Source organism: Dermacentor variabilis, chromosome 3 (genome assembly GCF_050947875.1).
Source record: "Dermacentor variabilis isolate Ectoservices chromosome 3, ASM5094787v1, whole genome shotgun sequence".
In the NCBI taxonomy this organism is placed as follows: Eukaryota; Metazoa; Arthropoda; class Arachnida; order Ixodida; family Ixodidae; genus Dermacentor; species Dermacentor variabilis.
Genome location: NC_134570.1, coordinates 88,476,076 through 88,499,762, shown reverse-complemented (window position 1 = coordinate 88,499,762; position 23,687 = coordinate 88,476,076). Strand labels below are relative to the sequence as shown.

General features: G+C 51.1%; 1 protein-coding gene across 1 annotated transcript in view; it reads right to left on the bottom strand.

The window, feature by feature from the left end:
- The window catches only part of LOC142574602 (protein I'm not dead yet-like), a 72,936-nt gene that overhangs the window by 19,121 nt on the left and 30,128 nt on the right, over positions 1-23,687 (bottom strand). The window contains exons 6-7 of the mRNA XM_075683647.1: positions 924-1,040; positions 237-323 (exon numbers count right to left, since the gene is read on the bottom strand). Coding sequence (XP_075539762.1) covers positions 237-323; positions 924-1,040 — 204 coding nt within the window. The remainder of the gene's footprint in view (positions 1-236; positions 324-923; positions 1,041-23,687) is intronic.

Below are 23,687 nucleotides of genomic sequence, written 5' to 3'. Positions count from 1 at the left end.
GGCAGGTCATTCATGCTTTGTGATACCTGCTACCAAATATAGACTATAGCTTTCCTGTTTGGTTGTTTGTCTTGACCCTACTTTGTTTTGTGCCAGAAAAAAAACTCGTTAGAACAGTAGCAAAAATGACGATGACAAGAATGATAGCAGTGCTGAGCATTTTGACCAGCTCAGATGGCAAAACCACCGAAGCAATACACGACAGCTGATTATTAAAAGACTCCGACGATACTTACGACAGTGGTCCGAGGTCGTTGTACCTGCGTGTGACCTCAGCGGTCAGCTTGGCTTCGGCCGCACCTCCCAGCATGGTGGCTCCGCCCCTGCCACGAAGGCGATAAGTGATTACGACTCCGCTGAAGCTGAAATGGGAAGCTCGATGCCTGACTCTCGAAATACGTGTGATACATAGAAACGGCTCTCATCCGGCAAACACTGAAGGCACTCGAATGAAATTAGCTGCTGTTAAGACAAAGAAATGCTATAACGAAACTAAGGAGCAGGTAATCCTCCTCAGAGCATGCATTCGTCATCGTGGGTACCGGCTCGAAGCTTCTGAAAATTTAAACAATCAAATAAGCGGAAAAAGAAAACCGCAAAGTTTCGTCTCAAATGGTACAAGATAACGCTGCAGTTTACGGTGAAATACGAACGCAAGAAACTGCCATGCGATGGCGTTTTCACCTGTGCGTTTAGGTAAACAAAGATGCTTTTGTATGAACAACTCTATTCGCATAAAAATTCTACTATGGACATGTCCTCTTACTTGCGTAATTTCGTCAAACAATTTTTTTTCCAGGTTCAAACGAAAATGTTTGGCAACGAGAACTGATTACTCTGTCACTGAGTGTTTTGTAAGGTTTGAGCAGGATAATATTTCGGCAATACTTTAGGCGTGACGTAACAATGGGCATGAGACTCACTTGCGCTCGATGCTCCACTGCACGTAAGCGTACGCCAGCAGTAGGAGCATGATCATGGCGGGCCCGTTAAGCAGCATCCACCAGGCGTACGTCAGCTCGTTTGCTTCCGGAAACCGCCTGCGGGCGAAGTACGCATAGGTGAAGGGCCCCTCACTCGGCAGAGACGCTACATTACGGGCTAATCAACACGGCTCAACGTTATTGCGATAGCAAATGTATAGACTCTCCAGACGAATTTCCACCGTCCCGACGGGGGCAGGCAAGCGCGCGTCTCCTCATTCACCCCGGCAGCGACTGCGCATGCGCGCCCTATCCTTGGAGTTAGTCAGCGGTCGGCGCAAACACTAGCCGACCCCAGGTCGCTGATGGCTTCGTTGTTCATTGTGTTCTCGCGCACCCAGTTCGCGTTGACTCGAGAGGCAGCACGAAGGGGAATTCGCTCGCTGCTGCTGCCGCTCATCTTCGCGCCAGCGTTGTGACAGCGAGCGTTCGCGGTCATCGAGCGAGATCTGATCATGTTCGCTCGTGCGCGCATGACAACATGCTCAACCTAATTAGCAAGCGAATGTTTAGTGCAATTTCTACGGCCGATAAAACTGTGAACAATGCTGCGTGTAGTTGTCTTTACTCCGTTCTTGTTATCGATGGTTGGTCTTTCAGGTGAAATTGAGAAATTTGTTTGACAATTTAAAAAATACATACAGGATTATTTCTGTTTTATGTGCTCTTTTAAGAAAGAATGAGCCATTGTGGCAGCCCGAAATCTTTCATCGAGATGTTAATTCAAGGTGTTTTGCCTTTCCAATAAGGATAGCGTACCAGATCAATAAAGTTATACTAACTACATTATATTTACTACAAATACTAACTTTATCATCACACTCGATGCTCAGGTATCTGATACTGTGCTAGGGAATGCACGCGGATCAGCTACACATGGATAGCTACGATCTTGCTTTTGAGTGGCTGACACCAGTTTAGCCTTCATAGCATCGCCGTGACACTGTTAAACAGAGTGAAATAAAGATGGCAAGAGCAATAATTCTCTAGGAATGTCCCTTTCGGGGACCATGGGAACGGCTGGCACTTGTCGCATCCTTCGTGGTATGCTTGACGTGGGTAGCACAGAGACGGAAAGCAAGAACGACTTCAAATCATATCGGACAGTTTCCCAGGCACAAACGCGGAACTAGTAGATTAACTCATACTCATAGAACAATATATAGGACCACCACTAAACACAGACACCCTAAACGAGACTCGATCATAGTTGGAGAAGGCCAATCCCAAATTAGACGGACTTTTTACGTATGCAGAAGTCTTTGAGGCATCTCAAGCAGCCACCAAAAACTCGGCTCCCATCTCCGCTGCCATCACAAATGCGATGGTTCGGAACCTGGACGCTAGAGCCCTGATTAATGTCACAGAACTGTTCAATGGCGAGAGCTGGCTCAAGGGCCAATTTCCCCCGGAATAGAAACACACTAAAATTATCATTATCCCCAAACACAAAAAGGTCACCACAATAGAAGCTCTGAGGCCCATTTCCCTCATATCCTGCCCGGGCAAACTGTACGAATGAGTGGTACAAATAAGACTACACCTTTACCTGGAAGAAACAAAATGGTTCCCAAACACTATGATAAGGTTCCGTGTAGGGCTACCCTGTCTTGGCGCATTTCTAAAGATCAGACAAGAAGTTATATCTAACATCGCCCGCGAAGAGTGAATACTAGTGCTCGCACTAGACCTCAATGGCGTATTTCGTAAGGCTTCTCACAAAACAATATTGGAAGATCTCGAATTGACAGGGTGTGGAGAACGTACCTCTTAGCTTTTCTCATCAACCTTACTGTCACAATAGGCGTCGGCCAGATCACTTCTCAAAAATTCAAGATGCCTTGTAGAGGAACACCCCAAGGGAGAATAATCTCACCTTTGCTGTTCAACGTAGGGACATGTCACCTCGCGCGACAGCTGGACCAAATCACTGATTTGGGCTACACACTGTATGAAGACGCCATAACGCCGTGGGCAGCAAGGGGCCCTCTGGGACACAAATAGCACGTGCTACAATAAGCAGCCAAGGCAGTAGAGAACTTCTTAAGGACAAAAACACCCGTGTACTTAGATTTAGGTACACGTTAAAGAACCCCAGGTGGTCCAAATTTCTGGAGTCTCCCACTACGGCGTGCCTCATAATGAGATCGTGGTTTTGGCCCGTAAAATTACATAATTTAATAATAGTTTTTTTAACTTCTTAAGGAGCATGCAGTGGCTTTAAATGTACTTCCGAGCTATCGGAGGTAATTCGGGTACACTCAAGAAGTCGTTAGACAGGAGGGGGAAAGGCAGGTCAACACCATAATAAGATCGGCATATAAAGCGGCCCTTGGACTACTCAAGGTGACGTCCACAGAGCGCCTGCTAGCATTAGGGGTAGCAGGCGCTCTGCAAACACATTCTAAGGTTTAAAACAAGACACACTAATCTCTCACAGGGGACGTCTGAGCTGCGCTCACGCGGTATGGGCCCTGCTGACCAGGGCACCGTATATACCCCGTACCCACAATTTATCAACGAACACGTAGTACCATTACGGATTCTCAACACGTCCTCTACAAACACACATTTAGCAGCAGTGGCGCCATGTGGTTCATCAACTGGCTCCTAAAAAATCCGTCTTGCTTTTCCCGTGTTGGTGCTTGCCTATATGTGACACTTAGCATACGTCAATTGAGTACACGGTTTGCCATTGCTGCTGAATAACTAACATGACGGACATTTGCATTTATTGTCACGAATCTGTGGGGGACACGACATATTTGCCGTGCTCAGAGTGCAAATACAGGTATCATGTAGGTACATGTTCACGAGCTACAGAAGCAGCATATAAAAAGAAAGAATCTGCAGCAGCGAAAAACGCTACATGTAAAACGTCAAAAGCTCGATGCAGTCAGAAGTACTGGAACTGTGAATGTGAAACACGGAATAAAGCTTACCAAAGAAATAGGTGAAATTCAGAGAAAGTTGTTGTAACTACTTACAATGAAATCCCACGTATATACTCTGGAAGGACTTTCTGCCACTGTGTGTTGCATTGAAAGGTCGTTACAGCAAATGTCAAGCAAGTATAATGAAGTGCTTGCCGAACTTAAGTGACAGAGTGCTGATAAGAGCAGTTTAAGAAAGCGCATGGAAGAAAGCGCCGACAAATAAACAATATGTAGGAATGCTTAAAAGCAAGAAGTTAATAACCTTGATCAATATAGCAGACGTCTTAATCTAGGAGTCCATGGAGTTGCCGGACAAACAATTGAGAAAGTGATAGAAAAGCTTAGTCTTTTGGCTGATGAACTGGAGCTTCGAAGACTATCTCAAAAAGATATCGAAGACACCCACCGGCTGCGCCCTAGAGCAGGCACAGGCGGGACCGATAAGCCATGGCCTATCATGGTGCGCTTTCCAGCCCGCTGTACTCGTTCAGTAATTTCCTTGCGCTACATGGAGGGCCTGCATAGTTGGATATGCGCAGTTCGACAGTATTTTTGCCGAAACGACGGTCGACGCGCGACGCCGAAGCCGGATTTTCCGCGACAAGGGCCCTTAACGTTGTCGCGTTGAAACTAGTCACTTAATGATAGCCACAAAATCCGCCAATCATCACCGGATCGTATGGTGCTCCGACCACACGGGCCCGAAAGGGAACAAACTGACCGATTCGCTAGTCCGAAGAATTATTAACCGGGCACACTCGATTGCGACGTTCCGGGAATCCACCGTACCAACCCCAATACAACGAATGCCCGAGAGATTTTCGCTCGTCAGCACTCAACCAGAAAAAGTACCGTCACTCACCGACAACTCAGTAGAGAGCCAGCTAACGAAAAATTCAGATCGGGTTATTACGCCACCTTAAATTACAAAGTGCAATGTTACCCACTCGCTACAGGGCCGACTGCCCATGCATGGTGCCGGCGGCATGCCAACACTACCACAGATTACATGGGATTGTGAATCACACCCGTTTGATAAAACACGACACACAATGCAGCAATGGGAGGCACAGGTAACCAGCTGAAACCTGGCGAGACAACAGTCCGTCGTAAATCGTCAAGCGGACGGCCGAGGTCAGTGAGCCCCTGGACTGAAGGGGCTCCGCGCATTTCACCAAATTCATTTTGAATATATATATATATATATATATATATATATATATATATATATATATATATATATATATATATATATACATATATCGGACCCACTACCACAGCGGTAGGACCAATATAGAAAAAAATCTGCTCTAGCAAATGAAACACTGATCAAAATAATATTCTTCTATTTCCCATATGTTGCCCTTAGCAACAGTTCAGTCATGATTAGGTATAAACATACACACTTCAGGCTGAATGCCTTAAGATTTTCGCCTGAGCTTTCCACTTGTTTAATGACTGAAGAAAAAGTTGAACGACAAACATAGTAATACCAATAACCGGTGAAGTTGTTGCTAATTATGGCTTAACGGGAATGTTGCGACGTAATATTTGGATCCAAAGCAGCACTACTGAACATCTCGATTTTCGGGAGTTTGTCAGTTTTTCTGACAACGGCACATGTTGCCTAGAAGAAGGAAGAAGTTAGGAGAGAGCATCATGTCACGCAACTAGCATTGGCAAACGAACGCTCCGTGAAGCCAGCCCTTTGCTCAGTGCTGGCCCAACACGCGACCTGTTGCGTTCAGATCACGGAGCAAGAATCGATATTTGCTGAGACGTTTGGTTCCCAGCAGCTATGCTGGTAGCGTTTACTCGGTTCGCGCTTGTGCGACTGCCTTGCCGTGGCTCTGCCTGCACGGCGGCGACGCTAGGACCAACCGCGCTTTTTCAGTGGCGTTCACGTCTTGGGTCGACGGATTTGGCTACAATCGCGTTGCGCGATGCTCCCTCTGTTTGAAGTCGTAGGCGATCTCACCGCTGCCAACCAGATGTTTGGATCCGGCTGCTGGTACGATCTGTTGGGAACTCGGCGCTGACGCCCGTGGTTGTACCTGGGTCGCAAGCCCCAAGGGTAGCGTTGGCCTGGCGGCCTGGGGTACAACTGGCAGCATCCGAAGGTCCCGGCAAAGCATGAGTCGACTGGTAACAACGAAACAACTTGTTTATTTTAACATCGCAAAGAGTTGGCGGTCAGGTTTGACCGTAGTAGAGAGACGGGAGAGCACTTCACTCAACAGAAGAAATCGGAGCCCTCCCTTTGGCGTCCGGGGGCAGCTGTTTTTATACTCTCGCAGTTGAGGGCAAGAAGGAACCCCTCAAAAGACGAGCACGTGAATGTACAATGGGCTAATGGTGACGCACACTGTCGTAGCGATGCCGTAGCACCATGTCGAGCACGATCTCGTAGCACCCTGTCGTGGCGCTGCCGGTCGGACACAATGACTGTAATGAGAGGATGGTCCCTGCTTTGGCATCGCCTGTTTCGGGCACAATGACTGGAACGAGATCCCTGCTTTGGCATCGCCTGTTTCGGGCACAATGACTGGAATGAGATCCCTGCTTTGGCATCGCCTGTTTCGGGCACAATGACTGGAATGCGAGGATGATCCCTAGGCGGTCGCATCTCCGCAGTCGCGCCTGGAAACACCTGGCGATGAGTGTTGCGGCGACGACGATCGGGCCAAAATGTCTGCCGCCCCGCCGCAGTCGCGCCGGCAAAACCACGTGTCGCAGGCGAAACGCAACAGACCGCCCCGCCGGGGGAAGGAGATCCCGATGGACAGGGGACTGCATCCGCTGTCCGGAGGGATGTCGCTCGATGATGCTCATAACCGAAGTCGGGCGTCCCTCGACGTTTCTTGAGCGCAGCGCACAGAGAAGGCCTCGTTCTCTTGTTCAGGTTCGCACGGGACACTGCAAAGTGACTTCGGGAGAGTTCACATTTTTGTTCTCGTTCCCGGCAAGCGTTAGAACTACGCTGAAACTCAACCGCTCAGTCAGCAAGCACGGCACAACCCTCACTAAGCCCTGCCAGGCTCTTTCCCCTTTTTATACCACTGCCTAGTTCCTTACAGTAGTCTAGCATCACTCAGAACGCGTCCACAAATTGAAAAATTGCACTAGAAAGCATATCATCACTTTGAAACACTAAACAAAAGCAATATGTTAAAAAAAATCCTGCCTCAGGAAGAAAAACATCAGTAACAAACAATTTTGAGGCTGATTCCTACGTTAGGGGCTTCGACTTAAGCCATCGGCGTTACCGTTGAGACTCCCCTTTTTGTAACGCACCTCAAAGGAATATTGTTGTAAAGCGAGGCTCCAGCGCAGGAGGCGGCCGTTTTTGGGAGAGATGGTCTGCAGCCATTGGAGAGGGCAGTGATCCGTCTCAATGATAAACCTCGAGCCGGCTAGATAGCATGACAATTTCTGAACGGCCCACACGAGACATGCACACTCTTTCTCGGTGGCGCTATACGCCTGCTCACGACTGGTCAGCTTACGACTAGCATACAGGACGGGGTGTTCTACTTCTCCATTTTCCCGTTGGCACAGTACAACGCCCATGCCTCGCTCACTAGCATCGCACTGAACAACGAACCCTTTTGTATAGTCTGGCGATCGTAGCACAGGCTGGCTTGTTAGGGCACTCTTTAGGGCGCTAAAAGCTCTTTCCTTTGTCTCGTCCCAGACGACTGTTTGAGGCTCTGTCTTTCTTAGAGCATCCGTCAGGGGAGCCGCGATATCAGAGTACCTAGGGATGTACCTCTGATAGTAGCCGGCGACACCCAAGAACGACCGAATATCGGTCTTTGTGCGCGGTTGCGGAAAGTCTCGCACAGCGGCCACTTTTATTTCAGAGGGGCGGCGACGACCCTGACCAATCACGTGACCGAGGTAGACAACCTCGGCCTGTGCTAACTGGCACTTAGGAGCCTTGACTGTCAAGCCCGCTTCGCGCAGGCGGGTTAGCACTGCCCGCAAGTGTGTCATATGCTCAGACCAGGATGCGGAGAATATCGCTACGTCGTCTAGATACGGTAAAGCGAATTCTTGCTGTCCCCGCAACACTTTATCCATGAGACTTGAAAAACAGTATGGCGCGTTCTTCAAACCAAAACTCAACACTTTAGGACGGAATGTTCCCATTGGTGAAATGAACGCCGCATACCTACTAGCCTCTTCTGTAAGTGGAACCTGCCAATAACCCCTGACAAGATCTAGGGTGGAAATAAACTGAGCGCTACTAACTTTCTCAAGGCGCTCCTCGATGTTAGGGATCGGATAAATTTGATCCTTAGTGATGGAATTAAGCCTGCGGTAGTCGACGCAAGGACGAGGTTCCTTGCCCGGTACCTCAACTAAAATCAAAGGGGAGGTATAATCACTCTCACCTGCCTCAATAACACCGAGCTGTAGCATTTTCTTTACCTCAGCCTCCATAATATCGCTCTGGCGGGGTGACACCCGATACGCCTTGGATCGTACTGGCTCTGTGGAGGTAAGTTCAATATCATGAGTAAGTACAGAAATCCTACCAGGCCTCTCAGAGAACAGACCTTGAAACTCTTGTAATAGCTGGTGTAGTTCGGTTTTCTGCTCAGGCGACAGCGGTGCTTTACTGATAAGGTCACTAATGACTTGACCGGTGTCTTCCCTGTTCGTCACTGAGCCTAGTCCCGGAAGCTCGACCGGAAGCTCTTCAGGAACGTTTACCATCATGCACACCACTGCTTCCCTTTGTCTATAAGGTTTGAGCAGATTACAGTGGTAAACTTGCTGTGCTTTCCGCTTTCCTGGCAGACTTACCACGTAGTTAACGTCCGACAGTTTCTGAACAATTCGTGCTGGGCCCTCCCACTGCACGTCTAGTTTGTTGTTTAGCGATGTGCGCAATATCATGACCTCATCGCCAACCTCAAAACGACGGGCCCTGGCTGTCCGATCATAATAAACCTTGGCCCTCTGCTGGGCCTTTGTCATTGCTTCACCTGACAACTCCTGTGCCCTTCTTAAGCGTTCGAGGAGCTTAAGCACGTACTCCACCACGACTGGGTCGTCGCCCCTACCTTCCCACGATTCTCGAAGCATGCGAAGCGGAGATCGAAGCGAGCGACCGTACACCAGTTCAGCTGGCGAAAACCCCGTAGCCGCATGCGGCGCGGTCCTTAAAGCAAACATCACCCCAGGCAGACACAGCTCCCAGTCAGTTCGATGTTCAAAACACAACGCTCTCAACACGCGCTTCATGACGGAGTGGAGCTTCTCAACGGAATTCGACTGTGGGTGGTACACTGAGCTGTGTAACAGCTTTACCCCACACCTTTCGAGAAAAGTTGTCGTCAAAGCGCTAGTAAACACTGTGCCCTGATCTGATTGAATTTCTGCAGGAAAACCAACTCGCGCAAATATGGACAGTAGTGCATTGACTATCTCAACTGAGCTGAGTTCTTTAAGCGGCACTGCTTCAGGGAACTTTGTCGCTGGGCAGATCACAGTCAAAATGTGTCTGTAGCCCGTGGCTGTTACCGGCAGAGGTCCCACAGTATCAATAACGAGCCGTCTAAAAGGCTCCGTAATGATAGGTACCAATTTCAACGGCGCCCTCGATTTGTCCCCTGGTTTGCCCACCCGCTGACAAGTGTCACATGTCCTCACGAAATGGTCTGCGTCCCGAAAACACCCTGGCCAATAGTACTCTTGCAAGAGACGGTCCTTAGTTTTCTTAACTCCTAGGTGTCCGGACCACGAACCCCCATGTGACAAGCGCAACAGATCCTGACGATAGCATTGAGGCACGACCAGCTGATCGAACTCCACTCCTCTTCGGTCTAGATACTTCCGGTACAGGACTCCACCTCTTTCCACAAAACGCGCAGTTTTCCTGGCGATACCTTCTTTGACATTGCAGCGCACGTTTTCCAGGCTGCCATCCTTTTTTTGCTCGGCTATCAAAGCCGACCGGCTGACTCTTAGCAACCTATCAAGTCCGTCTGACGTAGGCGCGATGAGCAAATCTGTAGATAGCTCTTCTAACTTTCCCGTGTCGGGCGGTTCCTCTCCAGTATCTGGCGCCTTCAACGCTACAGACTCAATTTTATTCAGTTCGGGCGTGCTCTGAATATCAGCTTGCTGCGCCTCTGACCCTTTTTCGTTGTTTGATAACGTCGGCCCCGCAACTACCGCCTTTGCAGCGAGCTCCCGAACCTTCGATCTGGTTAAGGCCTGAACACTAGCTTCACCAAACAAAAGCCCCTTCTCGCGCAGGAGGTGATCGGACCTGTTTGAAAATAGGTACGGGTACTGGGGTGGCAGCATAGATGACACTGCCGCCTCCGTCTCAAGCGCTCCGAAAGGTCCTTCAATAAGCACCTTTGCTACCGGCAGACACACGCTATGAGCTTCCACGGCTTGCTTGATCCATGCGCACTCGCCCGTGAACATATGGGGTTCTACGTAAGACGGGTGAACTACATCCATCGTAGCTGCGGAATCGCGAAGCACTCGGCACTCTTTCCCGTTCACGAGGAGGTCTCGCATGTAAGGCTCGAGAAGCTTCATGTTCTCGTCAGTGCTGCCTATTGAAAAAAACACAACTTTTGGTGTTGTTTCCGGACACTGCGCCGAAAAGTGACCCGGCTTCTGGCACGTATAACACAAGCGCGCTCGCCTCATCTCGAACCGCTTTCTGCGTTTGGCTGCCGCCGTCTCTTTACGTTTGGTCGGACTGCTTTCACTCGCATCCTCACTACGCGTGTTCCCCTTTGCTCTCATGGGTGTGAACTTCGGCCTCTCAAATTTCGAGCCAAATTCACCCTTTTGACCGTCCTTAGCTCCGCGAGCCCGACGCGTCACAAACTCCTCGGCTAGCTCAGCGGCTTTAGCCACCGTACAAACGTCTGGCCTATCCAAGACCCAGTATCGCACGTTCTCCGGTAACCGACTATAAAACTGTTCTAGCCCGAAGCACTGCAGAACTTTATCGTGGTCACCAAACGCTTTCTCTTCTTTGAGCCACTCCTGCATGTTCGACATAAGCCTATACGCAAACTCTGTATATGACTCACTTCTGCCTTTCTCATTTTCCCGAAACTTCCGACGGAACGCCTCCGCAGACAGCCGGTACTTTTTTAGCAGACTCGATTTTACTTTGTCGAAATCCTCTGCTTCCTCTCTATCCAAGCGAGCGACTACGTCGGCCGCCTCGCCGGGTAACAAAGTGAGCAAGCGCTGTGGCCACGTTTCCCGAGAGAACCCCTGCTTCTCGCACGTTCGCTCAAAGTTAACCAGGAACAAACCAATGTCCTCTCCAAGCTTAAACGGCCGCATCAGGTCAGTCATTTTGAACAATACGCGTTCTCCTGCACCGTGTGCCTGACTTCCATTACGAGCGCGTTCCATCTCTACCTCAAGACGCTTCATTTCCAAAGCGTGTTCGCGCTCTTCTTTTTTCTCTTGTTGCTCTCGCTCTTTCTGTTCTTTACGTTCACGCTCTTCTTTTTCTTTCTGTTCTTTACGTTCACGCTCTTCTTTTTCTTTCTGTTCTTTACGTTCACGCTCTTCTTTTTCTTTTTGCTCTTTAAGTTCGCGCTCCTGTCTTTTTGACCTCTCCTCAATAGTCTCAAGGCATTCCGACAGCTCGTCATCCTCAGCCTCTAACTCAAGAATAGCCTTTAGCAGTTCAGGTTTTCTTAGTTTGTCTGAGACATCCAGACCCAACTCTCTTGCAAGCTCCAACAATTTCGGTTTGCGCAACGACTTCAAATCCATGGCTGCTCTGAATGCTGCTTTCTCTACTGCTTACTATTGTCTTGCCGCAAACTAACCCGGCAGCAACGACAACCACAATTACCAGCTCTGTTTCTAACACTAACAAAAGCCTGGCAAAGCTCAGAAGAAGAAAGTCCCGCACTCACCAAACCTCGCAGGCAGGAATTCCGCGCAGTCGTTCCGCTGCAGGCAACCAGTCGTCACACAGGGCTCGTTGCACTGCTCCCGGATCGTCGTTGAGCTGCTCAGCATACAGTCAACTGCATCTCTTCGCTGCTGGCCTCCGTTGTCGCGATCTCACCGCTGGCAGACAGTTGTTTGAAGTCGTAGGCGATCTCACCGCTGCCAACCAGTTGTTTGAAGTCGTAGGCGATCTCACCGCTGCCAACCAGATGTTTGGATCCGGCTGCTGGTACGATCTGTTGGGAACTCGGCGCTGACGCCCGTGGTTGTACCTGGGTCGCAAGCCCCAAGGGTAGCGTTGGCCTGGCGGCCTGGGGTACAACTGGCAGCATCCGAAGGTCCCGGCAAAGCATGAGTCGACTGGTAACAACGAAACAACTTGTTTATTTTAACATCGCAAAGAGTTGGCGGTCAGGTTTGACCGTAGTAGAGAGACGGGAGAGCACTTCACTCAACAGAAGAAATCGGAGCCCTCCCTTTGGCGTCCGGGGGCAGCTGTTTTTATACTCTCGCAGTTGAGGGCAAGAAGGAACCCCTCAAAAGACGAGCACGTGAATGTACAATGGGCTAATGGTGACGCACACTGTCGTAGCGATGCCGTAGCACCATGTCGAGCACGATCTCGTAGCACCCTGTCGTGGCGCTGCCGGTCGGACACAATGACTGTAATGAGAGGATGGTCCCTGCTTTGGCATCGCCTGTTTCGGGCACAATGACTGGAACGAGATCCCTGCTTTGGCATCGCCTGTTTCGGGCACAATGACTGGAATGAGATCCCTGCTTTGGCATCGCCTGTTTCGGGCACAATGACTGGAATGCGAGGATGATCCCTAGGCGGTCGCATCTCCGCAGTCGCGCCTGGAAACACCTGGCGATGAGTGTTGCGGCGACGACGATCGGGCCAAAATGTCTGCCGCCCCGCCGCAGTCGCGCCGGCAAAACCACGTGTCGCAGGCGAAACGCAACACCTCCTAACTTTTAACGCGACAGCGTTAAGGAGCTCATGTCGCAGAAAAGCCGGTGGCGTTGGCCGTGAGCGAAAAATGGCGGAAGGCAATTCATAAATAAAAACAATTTGCAAGATGGGCTGGGTGGGAATCGAACCAGGGTCTCCGGAGTGTGAGACGCTACCACTCAGCCATGAGTTCGATGGTTCAAAGCGGGACAAAAGCGCCTCTAGTGAATGCGGTATTGCCTTAGAAATGTGCCGTAGAAAGTTATACAGCGGTGTATGTCGGTAATTATGAGCATGTAAGTTACAGAAGTCGCAGTTAAACGCGTAGCGAAGTACGTTTCCGCTACATTTCGTCTGCACTTGGCGCACGCGCAGAGCCATCTTGCGGCAAACACAGAAGACCCTCTCCTCGCAATGTACGGCGCTGCCCCGACAGGTGGCGCACCACTCGCCCGCTTTCTCCCCTTCGTCTCGTTTGAGCGCATTGGGGTCGTGCGGGACCGGTGCGAGGATGCCCTAATACCCTTGCGTTTAATAAGTTTTCTCGCTCTCTCCCCTTCCAACTTCCAACGTGCGTCACTTGAACCTCGTGTTTAGGCGACGCGGCTCCTCTTTCCGCTCACAGCGCGATTCCTAGGTGCAGCGTCTGGTGCGGCACGCCTCTGACGGGATCGCTGCGCCGTAGCGCGTCTCGTGAGAAAGCGTCCCCTGCAATGTGTGCCGTGCTGCTGGGGAGGAGTCATGCGTCTGCGTGGTGCTCCCAAGCGAAATAGAGGACGATACCATCGAGGCGTCAGCCCCATGATCGCGTCCGCCTTCATAGCGCGTCGCGGCCCGGCTGTCCGTGCCGATCACCACATTTGGCTCGCGTAGATCGTTTCTCCCTCCGAGACACCGAGTTCTTTGGTTCGTTCCGCTTGCTTAGGCGCACGTTTCGTCTTTGTGTGACTCAAGAGCATGCCGAGCCAATGAGTGGGCGGCGCGATAACGCTATCGCGTTCCACTCTTGAAGGTGAAGCTTAAGCGTCCTCCAAGTTTTTCCTTCCTTCACGAACCGTTGCGATTTTAAAAGCAAATAAAATCCACCAGAGATCACATGTGGCCACCCTTCTAGAATACCAAGCCTGCCACTCTTACCGGCAGAGAAGGATTGGTAAGCGAGAGGAAATGCATGTCGCCATGGCGTCATGGATTTTGACGGCGTCTCTTCGGGCCTAGTTCATTGTACGGCGGTTAATAATTACGCTGTATTATAAAATGGGCTAAATGCTGAACGTAGAAATTTTTCGAGGTCTCTTATCAAGCCGCAACAGCCCCACTATACGAGAGAATATTTTGAAATCCCTGACATCACCCTCACTTACCAGCGCTGCAGGGGTTCCGGCGCAAAATTCAGAAAATGCAACTTTGGCGTTCAATTTATCTTTTATTAATGAACCTCTTACAACAATCATAGCGAAAATAAAGTGTTGAAACAACACTTTATGAGCCTGATTTCATGTTGTTGCTCTTTCGTGTCCCTTTAGGTACAACTTTCTGCTAAAGACAAGAGGTTCGAATAAAGATGCGAGACTTTCAGTAACATGTCATTTTACAAAGGGCGTCTCAGAGCGAAGCGAATGTTTCGGAAAAGGGGCTGTGTCTTGGTGAATCAGTTCTGAGGAAGTTCGACCGCAAGGCGTAGTAAGTTTCATGAACTCAAAAATTTGTCATCAAAACGAATGTAGCACGAAGCTGCAAAAGAAACGCGGACGGGTTTCTCACACAAAAATCCTCGTAGGTTAAAAGAAAAATACACCACCCATGCACCCCGTACAGATAGTAAACCGTCGAAGCTGAAATGTGCGGCCCTGGTGTTTATGTTGAAGTCGACGTTATCCCTGCTCTACATGCATCGCGGGCCCGGACCACCGGATCCACGGCCGACGTCGCCGCTGAAGATTTCGCTCGGCCGCGGCGTCGGCGGCGTAACGTTGCCGCTTTAGCTTCGCTTCGCGAACTAGCTCGGCCGCACGAGCCGCCGGATTGGCCCGACATTGCCGCCTGTGCATCGCATCGCGGGCCCCATCTTCTGCCTAGGCGTTGGCCCGACGCCGACGAGATCTCTCCCGCTCCTGCTTTCGGCGCTGTATCTCGTAGGCCAGCTGCTCCTCGGGAGAACAAAGGATGCGTCGCCGTCACATTGCGAAGTCGGGGAGAGGCTGCTGCGAGAGAGAAACGACGCCACTATCGGCGTAGCCAATGGCGCGCCACAACTTCCGCCGGAGGGTTTCTGTGGTCGGACCGCGAGCGTTTCGCCTAGGCATTCGCGGCAATCCCGTGGGCGCTGCCACTTTTGGTCACGTGGTGACGCGTCCTTTGCTTGCCTCAGCTGCCTCCGTTCCCTTTGTGTCTGCAATAGATGCACGCGACACAGGTGCGGCTCTGCAAACCTCCATTTCGGCGCATATCACAGACGGTGACTGGGTGGACGACACGCGAAGCTTTGGCTACAGCTTCAACGAACATTTAAGTGCTTTCTGAGCTCATTCACTTTGCCCAAACGGCGCCAGCAGCGCATACGGTGCTTGTAATAAAAGCGGGGCTAAGAATGTTTTCCAAGCTATCCTAACTCTCCGCTTATGAATTGAATCAGTATCAATGTGTTGCGTTCTTCGTTTATTTAGCAAATAATTTAAGCAAGGGCTTGTCTCGTTTCTGACTCAATAAAGTTCCCTGGGTGGTCACTATCTGATTGTTAATTTTCTGGCTGATCGCTCGCGGGTGTCCTCAATCGCGATAGATTTGTTCTTGCTGGGCATGAGACATAACGTAGATGTTCTGTACGTTGTAATATCTTGGAGCAAATACGTATTATCGCTAGTCACACGCCTACTGTGTGGACCCTTACGAAACGTTCAGCTTCGAACATTAGTGTGCTGTCGGTGTCGCCGTCACCAATGCTCCGGCGCATTGATTCAAGTGGGCGCCCGTTCGCTTATTGATACGTTGGCGATAGTGTGGGCGTAAACTTGCGTGTTAGTTGTGGTGGATATGTGTAGATAACGTGCGAGAAACTTACTCTATGCCAAGAAGCGGCGCCACTCCCTTTGTTACAGTACAACAAGCGGTCCTCACTCTAGCAGACGTTCCGTGGTTGAAGTCCTTTCTGTTTGGGATCGCACCGCTGGTACGATCTGTTGGGAACTCGGCGCTGACGCCCGTGGTTGTACCTGGGTCGCAAGCCCCAAGGGTAGCGTTGGCCTGGCGGCCTGGGGTACAACTGGAAGCATCCGAAGGTCCCGGCAAAGCATGAGTCGACTGGTAACAACGAAACAACTTGTTTATTTTAACATCGCAAAGAGTTGGCGGTCAGGTTTGACCGAAGTAGAGAGACGGGAGAGCACTTCACTCAACAGAAGAAATCGGAGCCCTCCCTTTTGGCGTCCGGGGGCAGCTGTTTTTATACTCTCGCAGTTGAGGGCAAGAAGGAACCCCTCAAAAGACGAGCACGTGAATGTACAATGGGCTAATGGTGACGCACACTGTCGTAGCGCTGCCGTAGCACCATGTCGAGCACAATGTCGTAGCACCCTGTCGTAGCGCTGCCGGTCGGGCACAATGACTGTAATGAGAGGATGATCCCTGCTTTCGCACCGCCTGGTTCGGGCACAATGACTGGAAGGAGAGGGTGCCCCTGCTGTCGCATCGCCTGGTTCAGGCACAATGACTGGAAGGAGAGGGTGCCCCTGCTGTCGCATCGCCTGGTTCAGGCACAATGACTGGAAGGAGAGGGTGATCCTTTGCGGTCGCATCGCCGCAGTCGCGCCTGGAAACACCTGGCGATGAGCGTTGCGGCGACGACGATCGGGCCAAAATGTCTGCCGCCCCGCCGCAGTCGCGCCGGCAAAACCACGTGTCGCAGGCGAAACGCAACAGACCGCCCCGCCGGGGGAAGGAGATCCCGATGGACAGGGGACTGCATCCGCTGTCCGGAGGGATGTCGCTCGATGATGCTCATAACCGAAGTCGGGCGTCCCTCGACGTTTCTTGAGCGCAGCGCACAGAGAAGGCCTCGTTCTCTCGTTCAGGTTCGCACGGGACACTGCAAAGTGACTTCGGGAGAGTTCACATTTTTGTTCTCGTTCCCGGCAAGCGTTAGAACTACGCTGAAACTCAACCGCTCAGTCAGCAAGCACGGCACAACCCTCACTAAGCCCTGCCAGGCTCTTTCCCCTTTTTATACCACTGCCTAGTTCCTTACAGTAGTCTAGCATCACTCAGAACGCGTCCACAAATTGAAAAATTGCACTAGAAAGCATATCATCACTTTGAAACACTAAACAAAAGCAATATGTTAAAAAAAATCCTGCCTCAGGAAGAAAAACATCAGTAACAAACAATTTTGAGGCTGATTCCTACGTTAGGGGCTTCGACTTAAGCCATCGGCGTTACCGTTGAGACTCCCCTTTTTGTAACGCACCTCAAAGGAATATTGTTGTAAAGCGAGGCTCCAGCGCAGGAGGCGGCCATTTTTGGGAGAGATGGTCTGCAGCCATTGGAGAGGGCAGTGATCCGTCTCAATGATAAACCTCGAGCCGGCTAGATAGCATGACAATTTCTGAACGGCCCACACGAGACATGCACACTCTTTCTCGGTGGCGCTATACGCCTGCTCACGACTGGACAGCTTACGACTAGCATACAGGACGGGGTGTTCTACTTCTCCATTTTCCCGTTGGCACAGTACAACGCCCATGCCTCGCTCACTAGCATCGCACTGAACAACGAACCCTTTTGTATAGTCTGGCGATCGTAGCACAGGCTGGTTTGTTAGGGCACTCTTTAGGGCGCTAAAAGCTCTTTCCTTTGTCTCGTCCCAGACGACTGTTTGAGGCTCTGTTTTTCTTAGAGCATCCGTCAGGGGAGCCGCGATATCAGAGTACCTAGGGATGTACCTCTGATAGTAGCCGGCGACACCCAAGAACGACCGAATATCGGTCTTGGTGCGCGGTTGCGGAAAGTCTCGCACAGCGGCCACTTTTATTTCAGAGGGGCGGCGACGACCCTGACCAATCACGTGACCGAGGTAGACAACCTCGGCCTGTGCTAACTGGCACTTAGGAGCCTTGACTGTCAAGCCCGCTTCGCGCAGGCGGGTTAGCACTGCCCGCAAGTGTGCCATATGCTCAGACCAGGATGCGGAGAATATCGCTACGTCGTCTAGATACGGTAAAGCGAATTCTTGCTGTCCCCGCAACACTTTATCCATGAGACTTGAAAAACAGTATGGCGCGTTCTTCAAACCAAAACTCAACACTTTAGGACGGAATGTTCCCATTGGTGAAATGAACGCCGCATACCTACTAGCCTCTTCTGTAAGTGGAACCTGCCAATAACCCCTGACAAGATCTAGGGTGGAAATAAACTGAGCGCTACTAACTTTCTCAAGGCGCTCCTCGATGTTAGGGATCGGATAAATTTGATCCTTAGTGATGGAATTAAGCCTGCGGTAGTCGACGCAAGGACGAGGTTCCTTGCCCGGTACCTCAACTAAAATCAAAGGGGAGGTATAATCACTCTCACCTGCCTCAATAACACCGAGCTGTAGCATTTTCTTTACCTCAGCCTCCATAATATCGCTCTGGCGGGGTGACACCCGATACGCCTTGGATCGTACTGGCTCTGTGGAGGTAAGTTCTATATCATGAGTAAGTACAGAAGTCCTACCAGGCCTCTCAGAGAACAGACCTTGAAACTCTTGTAATAGCTGGTGTAGTTCGGTTTTCTGCTCGGGCGACAGCGGTGCTTTACTGATAAGGTCACTAATGACTTGACCGGTGTCTTCCCTGTTCGTCACTGAGCCTAGTCCCGGAAGCTCGACCGGAAGCTCTTCAGGAACGTTTACCATCATGCACACCACTGCTTCCCTTTGTCTATAAGGTTTGAGCAGATTACAGTGGTAAACTTGCTGTGCTTTCCGCTTTCCTGGCAGACTTACCACGTAGTTAACGTCCGACAGTTTCTGAACAATTCGTGCTGGGCCCTCCCACTGCACGTCTAGTTTGTTGTTTAGCGATGTGCGCAATATCATGACCTCATCGCCCACCTCAAAACGACGGGCCCTGGCTGTCCGATCATAATAAACCTTGGCCCTCTGCTGGGCCTTTGTCATTGCTTCACCTGACAACTCCTGTGCCCTTCTTAAGCGTTCGAGGAGCTTAAGCACGTACTCCACCACGACTGGGTCGTCGCCCCTACCTTCCCACGATTCTCGAAGCATGCGAAGCGGAGATCGAAGCGAGCGACCGTACACCAGTTCAGCTGGCGAAAACCCCGTAGCCGCATGCGGCGCGGTCCTTAAAGCAAACATCACCCCAGGCAGACACAGCTCCCAGTCAGTTCGATGTTCAAAACACAACGCTCTCAACACGCGCTTCATGACGGAGTGGAGCTTCTCAACGGAATTCGACTGTGGGTGGTACACTGAGCTGTGTAACAGCTTTACCCCACACCTTTCGAGAAAAGTTGTCGTCAAAGCGCTAGTAAACACTGTGCCCTGATCTGATTGGATTTCCGCAGGGAAACCAACTCGCGCAAATATGGACAGTAGTGCATTAACTATCTCAACTGAGCTGAGTTCTTTAAGCGGCACTGCTTCAGGGAACTTTGTCGCTGGGCAGATCACAGTCAAAATGTGTCTGTACCCCGTGGCTGTTACCGGCAGAGGTCCCACAGTATCAATAACGAGCCGTCTAAAAGGCTCCGTAATGATAGGTACCAATTTCAACGGCGCCCTCGATTTGTCCCCTGGTTTGCCCACCCGCTGACAAGTGTCACATGTCCTCACGAAATGGTCTGCGTCCCGAAAACACCCTGGCCAATAGTACTCTTGCAAGAGACGGTCCTTAGTTTTCTTAACTCCTAGGTGTCCGGACCACGAACCCCCGTGTGACAAGCGCAACAGATCCTGACGATAGCATTGAGGCACGATCAGCTGATCGAACTCCACTCCTCGGCGGTCTAGATACTTCCGGTACAGGACTCCACCTCTTTCCACAAAACGCGCAGTTTTCCTGGCGATACCTTCTTTGACATTGCAGCGCACGTTTTCCAGGCTGCCATCCTTTTTTTGCTCGGCTATCAAAGCCGACCGGCTGACTTTTAGCAACCTATCAAGTCCGTCTGACGTAGGCGCGATGAGCAAATCAGTAGATAGCTCTTCTAACTTTCCCGTGTCGGGCGTTTCCTCTCCAGTATCTGGCGCCTTTAACGTTACAGACTCAAGTTTATTCAGTTCGGGCGTGCTCTGAATATCAGCTTGCTGCGCCTCTGACCCTTTTTCGTTGTTTGATAACGTCGGCCCCGCAACTACCGCCTTTGCAGCGAGCTCCCGAACCTTCGATCTGGTTAAGGCCTGAACACTAGCTTCACCAAACAAAAGCCCCTTCTCGCGCAGGAGGTGATCGGACCTGTTTGAAAATAGGTACGGGTACTGGGGTGGCAGCATAGATGACACTGCCGCCTCTGTCTCAAGCGCTCCGAAAGGTCCTTCAATAAGCACCTTTGCTACTGGCAGACACACGCTATGAGCTTCCACGGCTTGCTTGATCCACGCGCACTCGCCCGTGAACATATGGGGTTCTACATAAGATGGGTGAACTACATCCATCGTAGCGGCGGAATCGCGAAGCACTCGGCACTCTTTCCCGTTCACGAGGAGGTCTCGCATGTAAGGCTCGAGAAGCTTCATGTTCTCGTCAGTGCTGCCTATTGAAAAAAACACAACTTTTGGTGTTGTTTCCGGACACTGCGCCGAAAAGTGACCCGGCTTCTGGCACGTATAACAAACGCGCGCTTGCCTCATCTCGAACCGCTTTCTGCGTTCGGCTTCGGCTGCTGCCGTCTCCTTAGGTTCGGTCGCACTGCTTCCACTCGCATCCGCACTACGCGTGTTCCCCTTTGCTCTCATGGGTGTGAACTTCGGCCTCTCAAACTTCGAGCCAAATTCACCCTTTTGACCGTCCTTAGCTCCGCGAGCCCGACGCGTCACAAACTCCTCGGCTAGCTCAGCGGCTTTAGCCACCGTACAAACGTCTGGCCTATCCAAGACCCAGTATCGCACGTTCTCCGGTAACCGACTATAAAACTGTTCTAGCCCGAAACACTGCAGAACTTTATCGTGGTCACCAAACGCTTTCTCTTCTTTGAGCCACTCCTGCATGTTCGACATAAGCCTATACGCAAACTCTGTATATGACTCACTTCTGCCTTTCTCATTTTCCCGAAACTTCCGACGGAACGCCTCCGCAGACAGCCGGTACTTTTTTAGCAGACTCGATTTTACTTTTTCGAAATCCTCTGCTTCCTCTCTATCCAAGCGAGCGACTACGTCGGCCGCCTCGCCGGGTAACAAAGTGAGCAAGCGCTGTGGCCACGTTTCCCGAGAGAACCCCTGCTTCTCGCACGTTCGCTCAAAGTTAACCAGGAACAAACCAATGTCCTCTCCAAGCTTAAACGGCCGCATCAGGTCAGTCATTTTGAACAATACTCGTTCTCCTGCACCGTGTGCCTGACTTCCATTACGAGCGCGTTCCATCTCTACCTCGAGACGCTTCATTTCCAAAGCGTGTTCGCGCTCTTCTTTTTTCTCTTGTTGCTCTCGCTCTTTCTGTTCTTTACGTTCACGCTCTTCTTTTTCTTTCTGTTCTTTAAGTTCGCGCTCCTGTCTCTCTTTTTGCTCTTTAAGTTCGCGCTCCTGTTTCTCTTTTTGCTCTTTAAGTTCGCGCTCCTGTCTTTTTGACCTCTCCTCAATAGTCTCAAGGCATTCCGACAGCTCGTCATCCTCAGCCTCTAACTCAAGAATAGCCTTTAGCAGTTCAGGTTTTCTTAGTTTGTCTGAGACATCCAGACCCAACTCTCTTGCAAGCTCCAACAATTTCGGTTTGCGCAACGACTTCAAATCCATGGCTGCTCTGAATGCTGCTTTCTCTACTGCTTACTATTGTCTTGCCGCAAACTAACCACAATTACCAGCTCTGTTTCTGACACTAACAAAAAGCCTGGCAAAGCTCAGAAGAAGAAAGTCCCGCACTCAAACCTCGCAGCCAAGAGTCCAGCGCAGTCGTTCCGCTGCAGGCAACCAGTCATCACACAGGGCTCGTTGCACTGCTCCCGGATCGTCGATGAGCTGCTCAGCATACAGTCAACTGCATCTCTTCGCTGCTGGCCTCCGTTGTCGCGATCTCACCGCTGGCAGACAGTTGTTTGAAGTCGGAGGCGATCTCACCGCTGCCAACCAGATGTTTGGGATCGCACCGCTGGTACGATCTGTTGGGAACTCGGCGCTGACGCCCGTGGTTGTACCTGGGTCGCAAGCCCCAAGGGTAGCGTTGGCCTGGCGGCCTGGGGTACAACTGGAAGCATCCGAAGGTCCCGGCAAAGCATGAGTCGACTGGTAACAACGAAACAACTTGTTTATTTTAACATCGCAAAGAGTTGGCGGTCAGGTTTGACCGAAGTAGAGAGACGGGAGAGCACTTCACTCAACAGAAGAAATCGGAGCCCTCCCTTTTGGCGTCCGGGGGCAGCTGTTTTTATACTCTCGCAGTTGAGGGCAAGATGGAACCCCTCAAAAGACGAGCACGTGAATGTACAATGGGCTAATGGTGACGCACACTGTCGTAGCGCTGCCGTAGCACCATGTCGAGCACAATGTCGTAGCACCCTGTCGTAGCGCTGCCGGTCGGGCACAATGACTGTAATGAGAGGATGATCCCTGCTTTCGCACCGCCTGGTTCGGGCACAATGACTGGAAGGAGAGGGTGCCCCTGCTGTCGCATCGCCTGGTTCAGGCACAATGACTGGAAGGAGAGGGTGCCCCTGCTGTCGCATCGCCTGGTTCAGGCACAATGACTGGAAGGAGAGGGTGATCCTTTGCGGTCGCATCGCCGCAGTCGCGCCTGGAAACACCTGGCGATGAGCGTTGCGGCGACGACGATCGGGCCAAAATGTCTGCCGCCCCGCCGCAGTCGCGCCGGCAAAACCACGTGTCGCAGGCGAAACGCAACATTTCCTTGAAGGTTGGCGCTACAACGCTGGCGCATGAATGGATATTTTTTTTTATCATCGTGGCTGAAGCCGTGCGTCGTGAAGAGCCAGCAACACAGGCAGTCCTTTTGTATCAGCAGTCCGTCAACTTGGACACAAAGATTTATTGCATTCCTTAACATGCCAGTCACAATTTCTGCAGGCACTACGGCATATGTCCTCACTTCACCGCTCCATATTTCGTAGCATGAATAGAGCACAGAGCTTTGGCAAAAACCCAGTTGCATTCCCGACAGCCGATCGCACAGAAGCAGGGTACAGCAGGTGGTGGTCTAGTATTCGTGCGCTTTCGCTGAGGCAACGTGCTGCGCGCCTCTGAAGGCGCCATCTCGTTTCCCTAGAGCAAGCTGCTTCGCGAAAAGGGTCAGCACAGCTTCCCTGTAAGAATTCTCGGCGCCAATCGCGCGAACGCGCCAGTACCAATGCTCGTGCGTTCGTCGTCGTCATCTGCTTTGACAGCTGGCTCCGTTGCCACTCACAATTCCAGCGTAGAATTTCACTTCTCTTCTGTCGTCGCGATTGGGAGGCCGCGTTTACGGGGGTATGAGCTTAAGTGGGTTGCTGTGGTCGGACCGTGAGCTTTTCGCCTGTAGGCATATACAGCTTAGCTGTTAAATTCGTCCTATTCAGGCAGATTGAACCCGGGATCAACAGTTATTCGGGCAGTTCGGCCTACCATCTCAGCTAAAAAGGAGGCTTACAGATCGCACAAGCGAGGCCGAATTCTCGGGTAACGCGAAGCGCGCAGACGCTGAATATGACAATTAA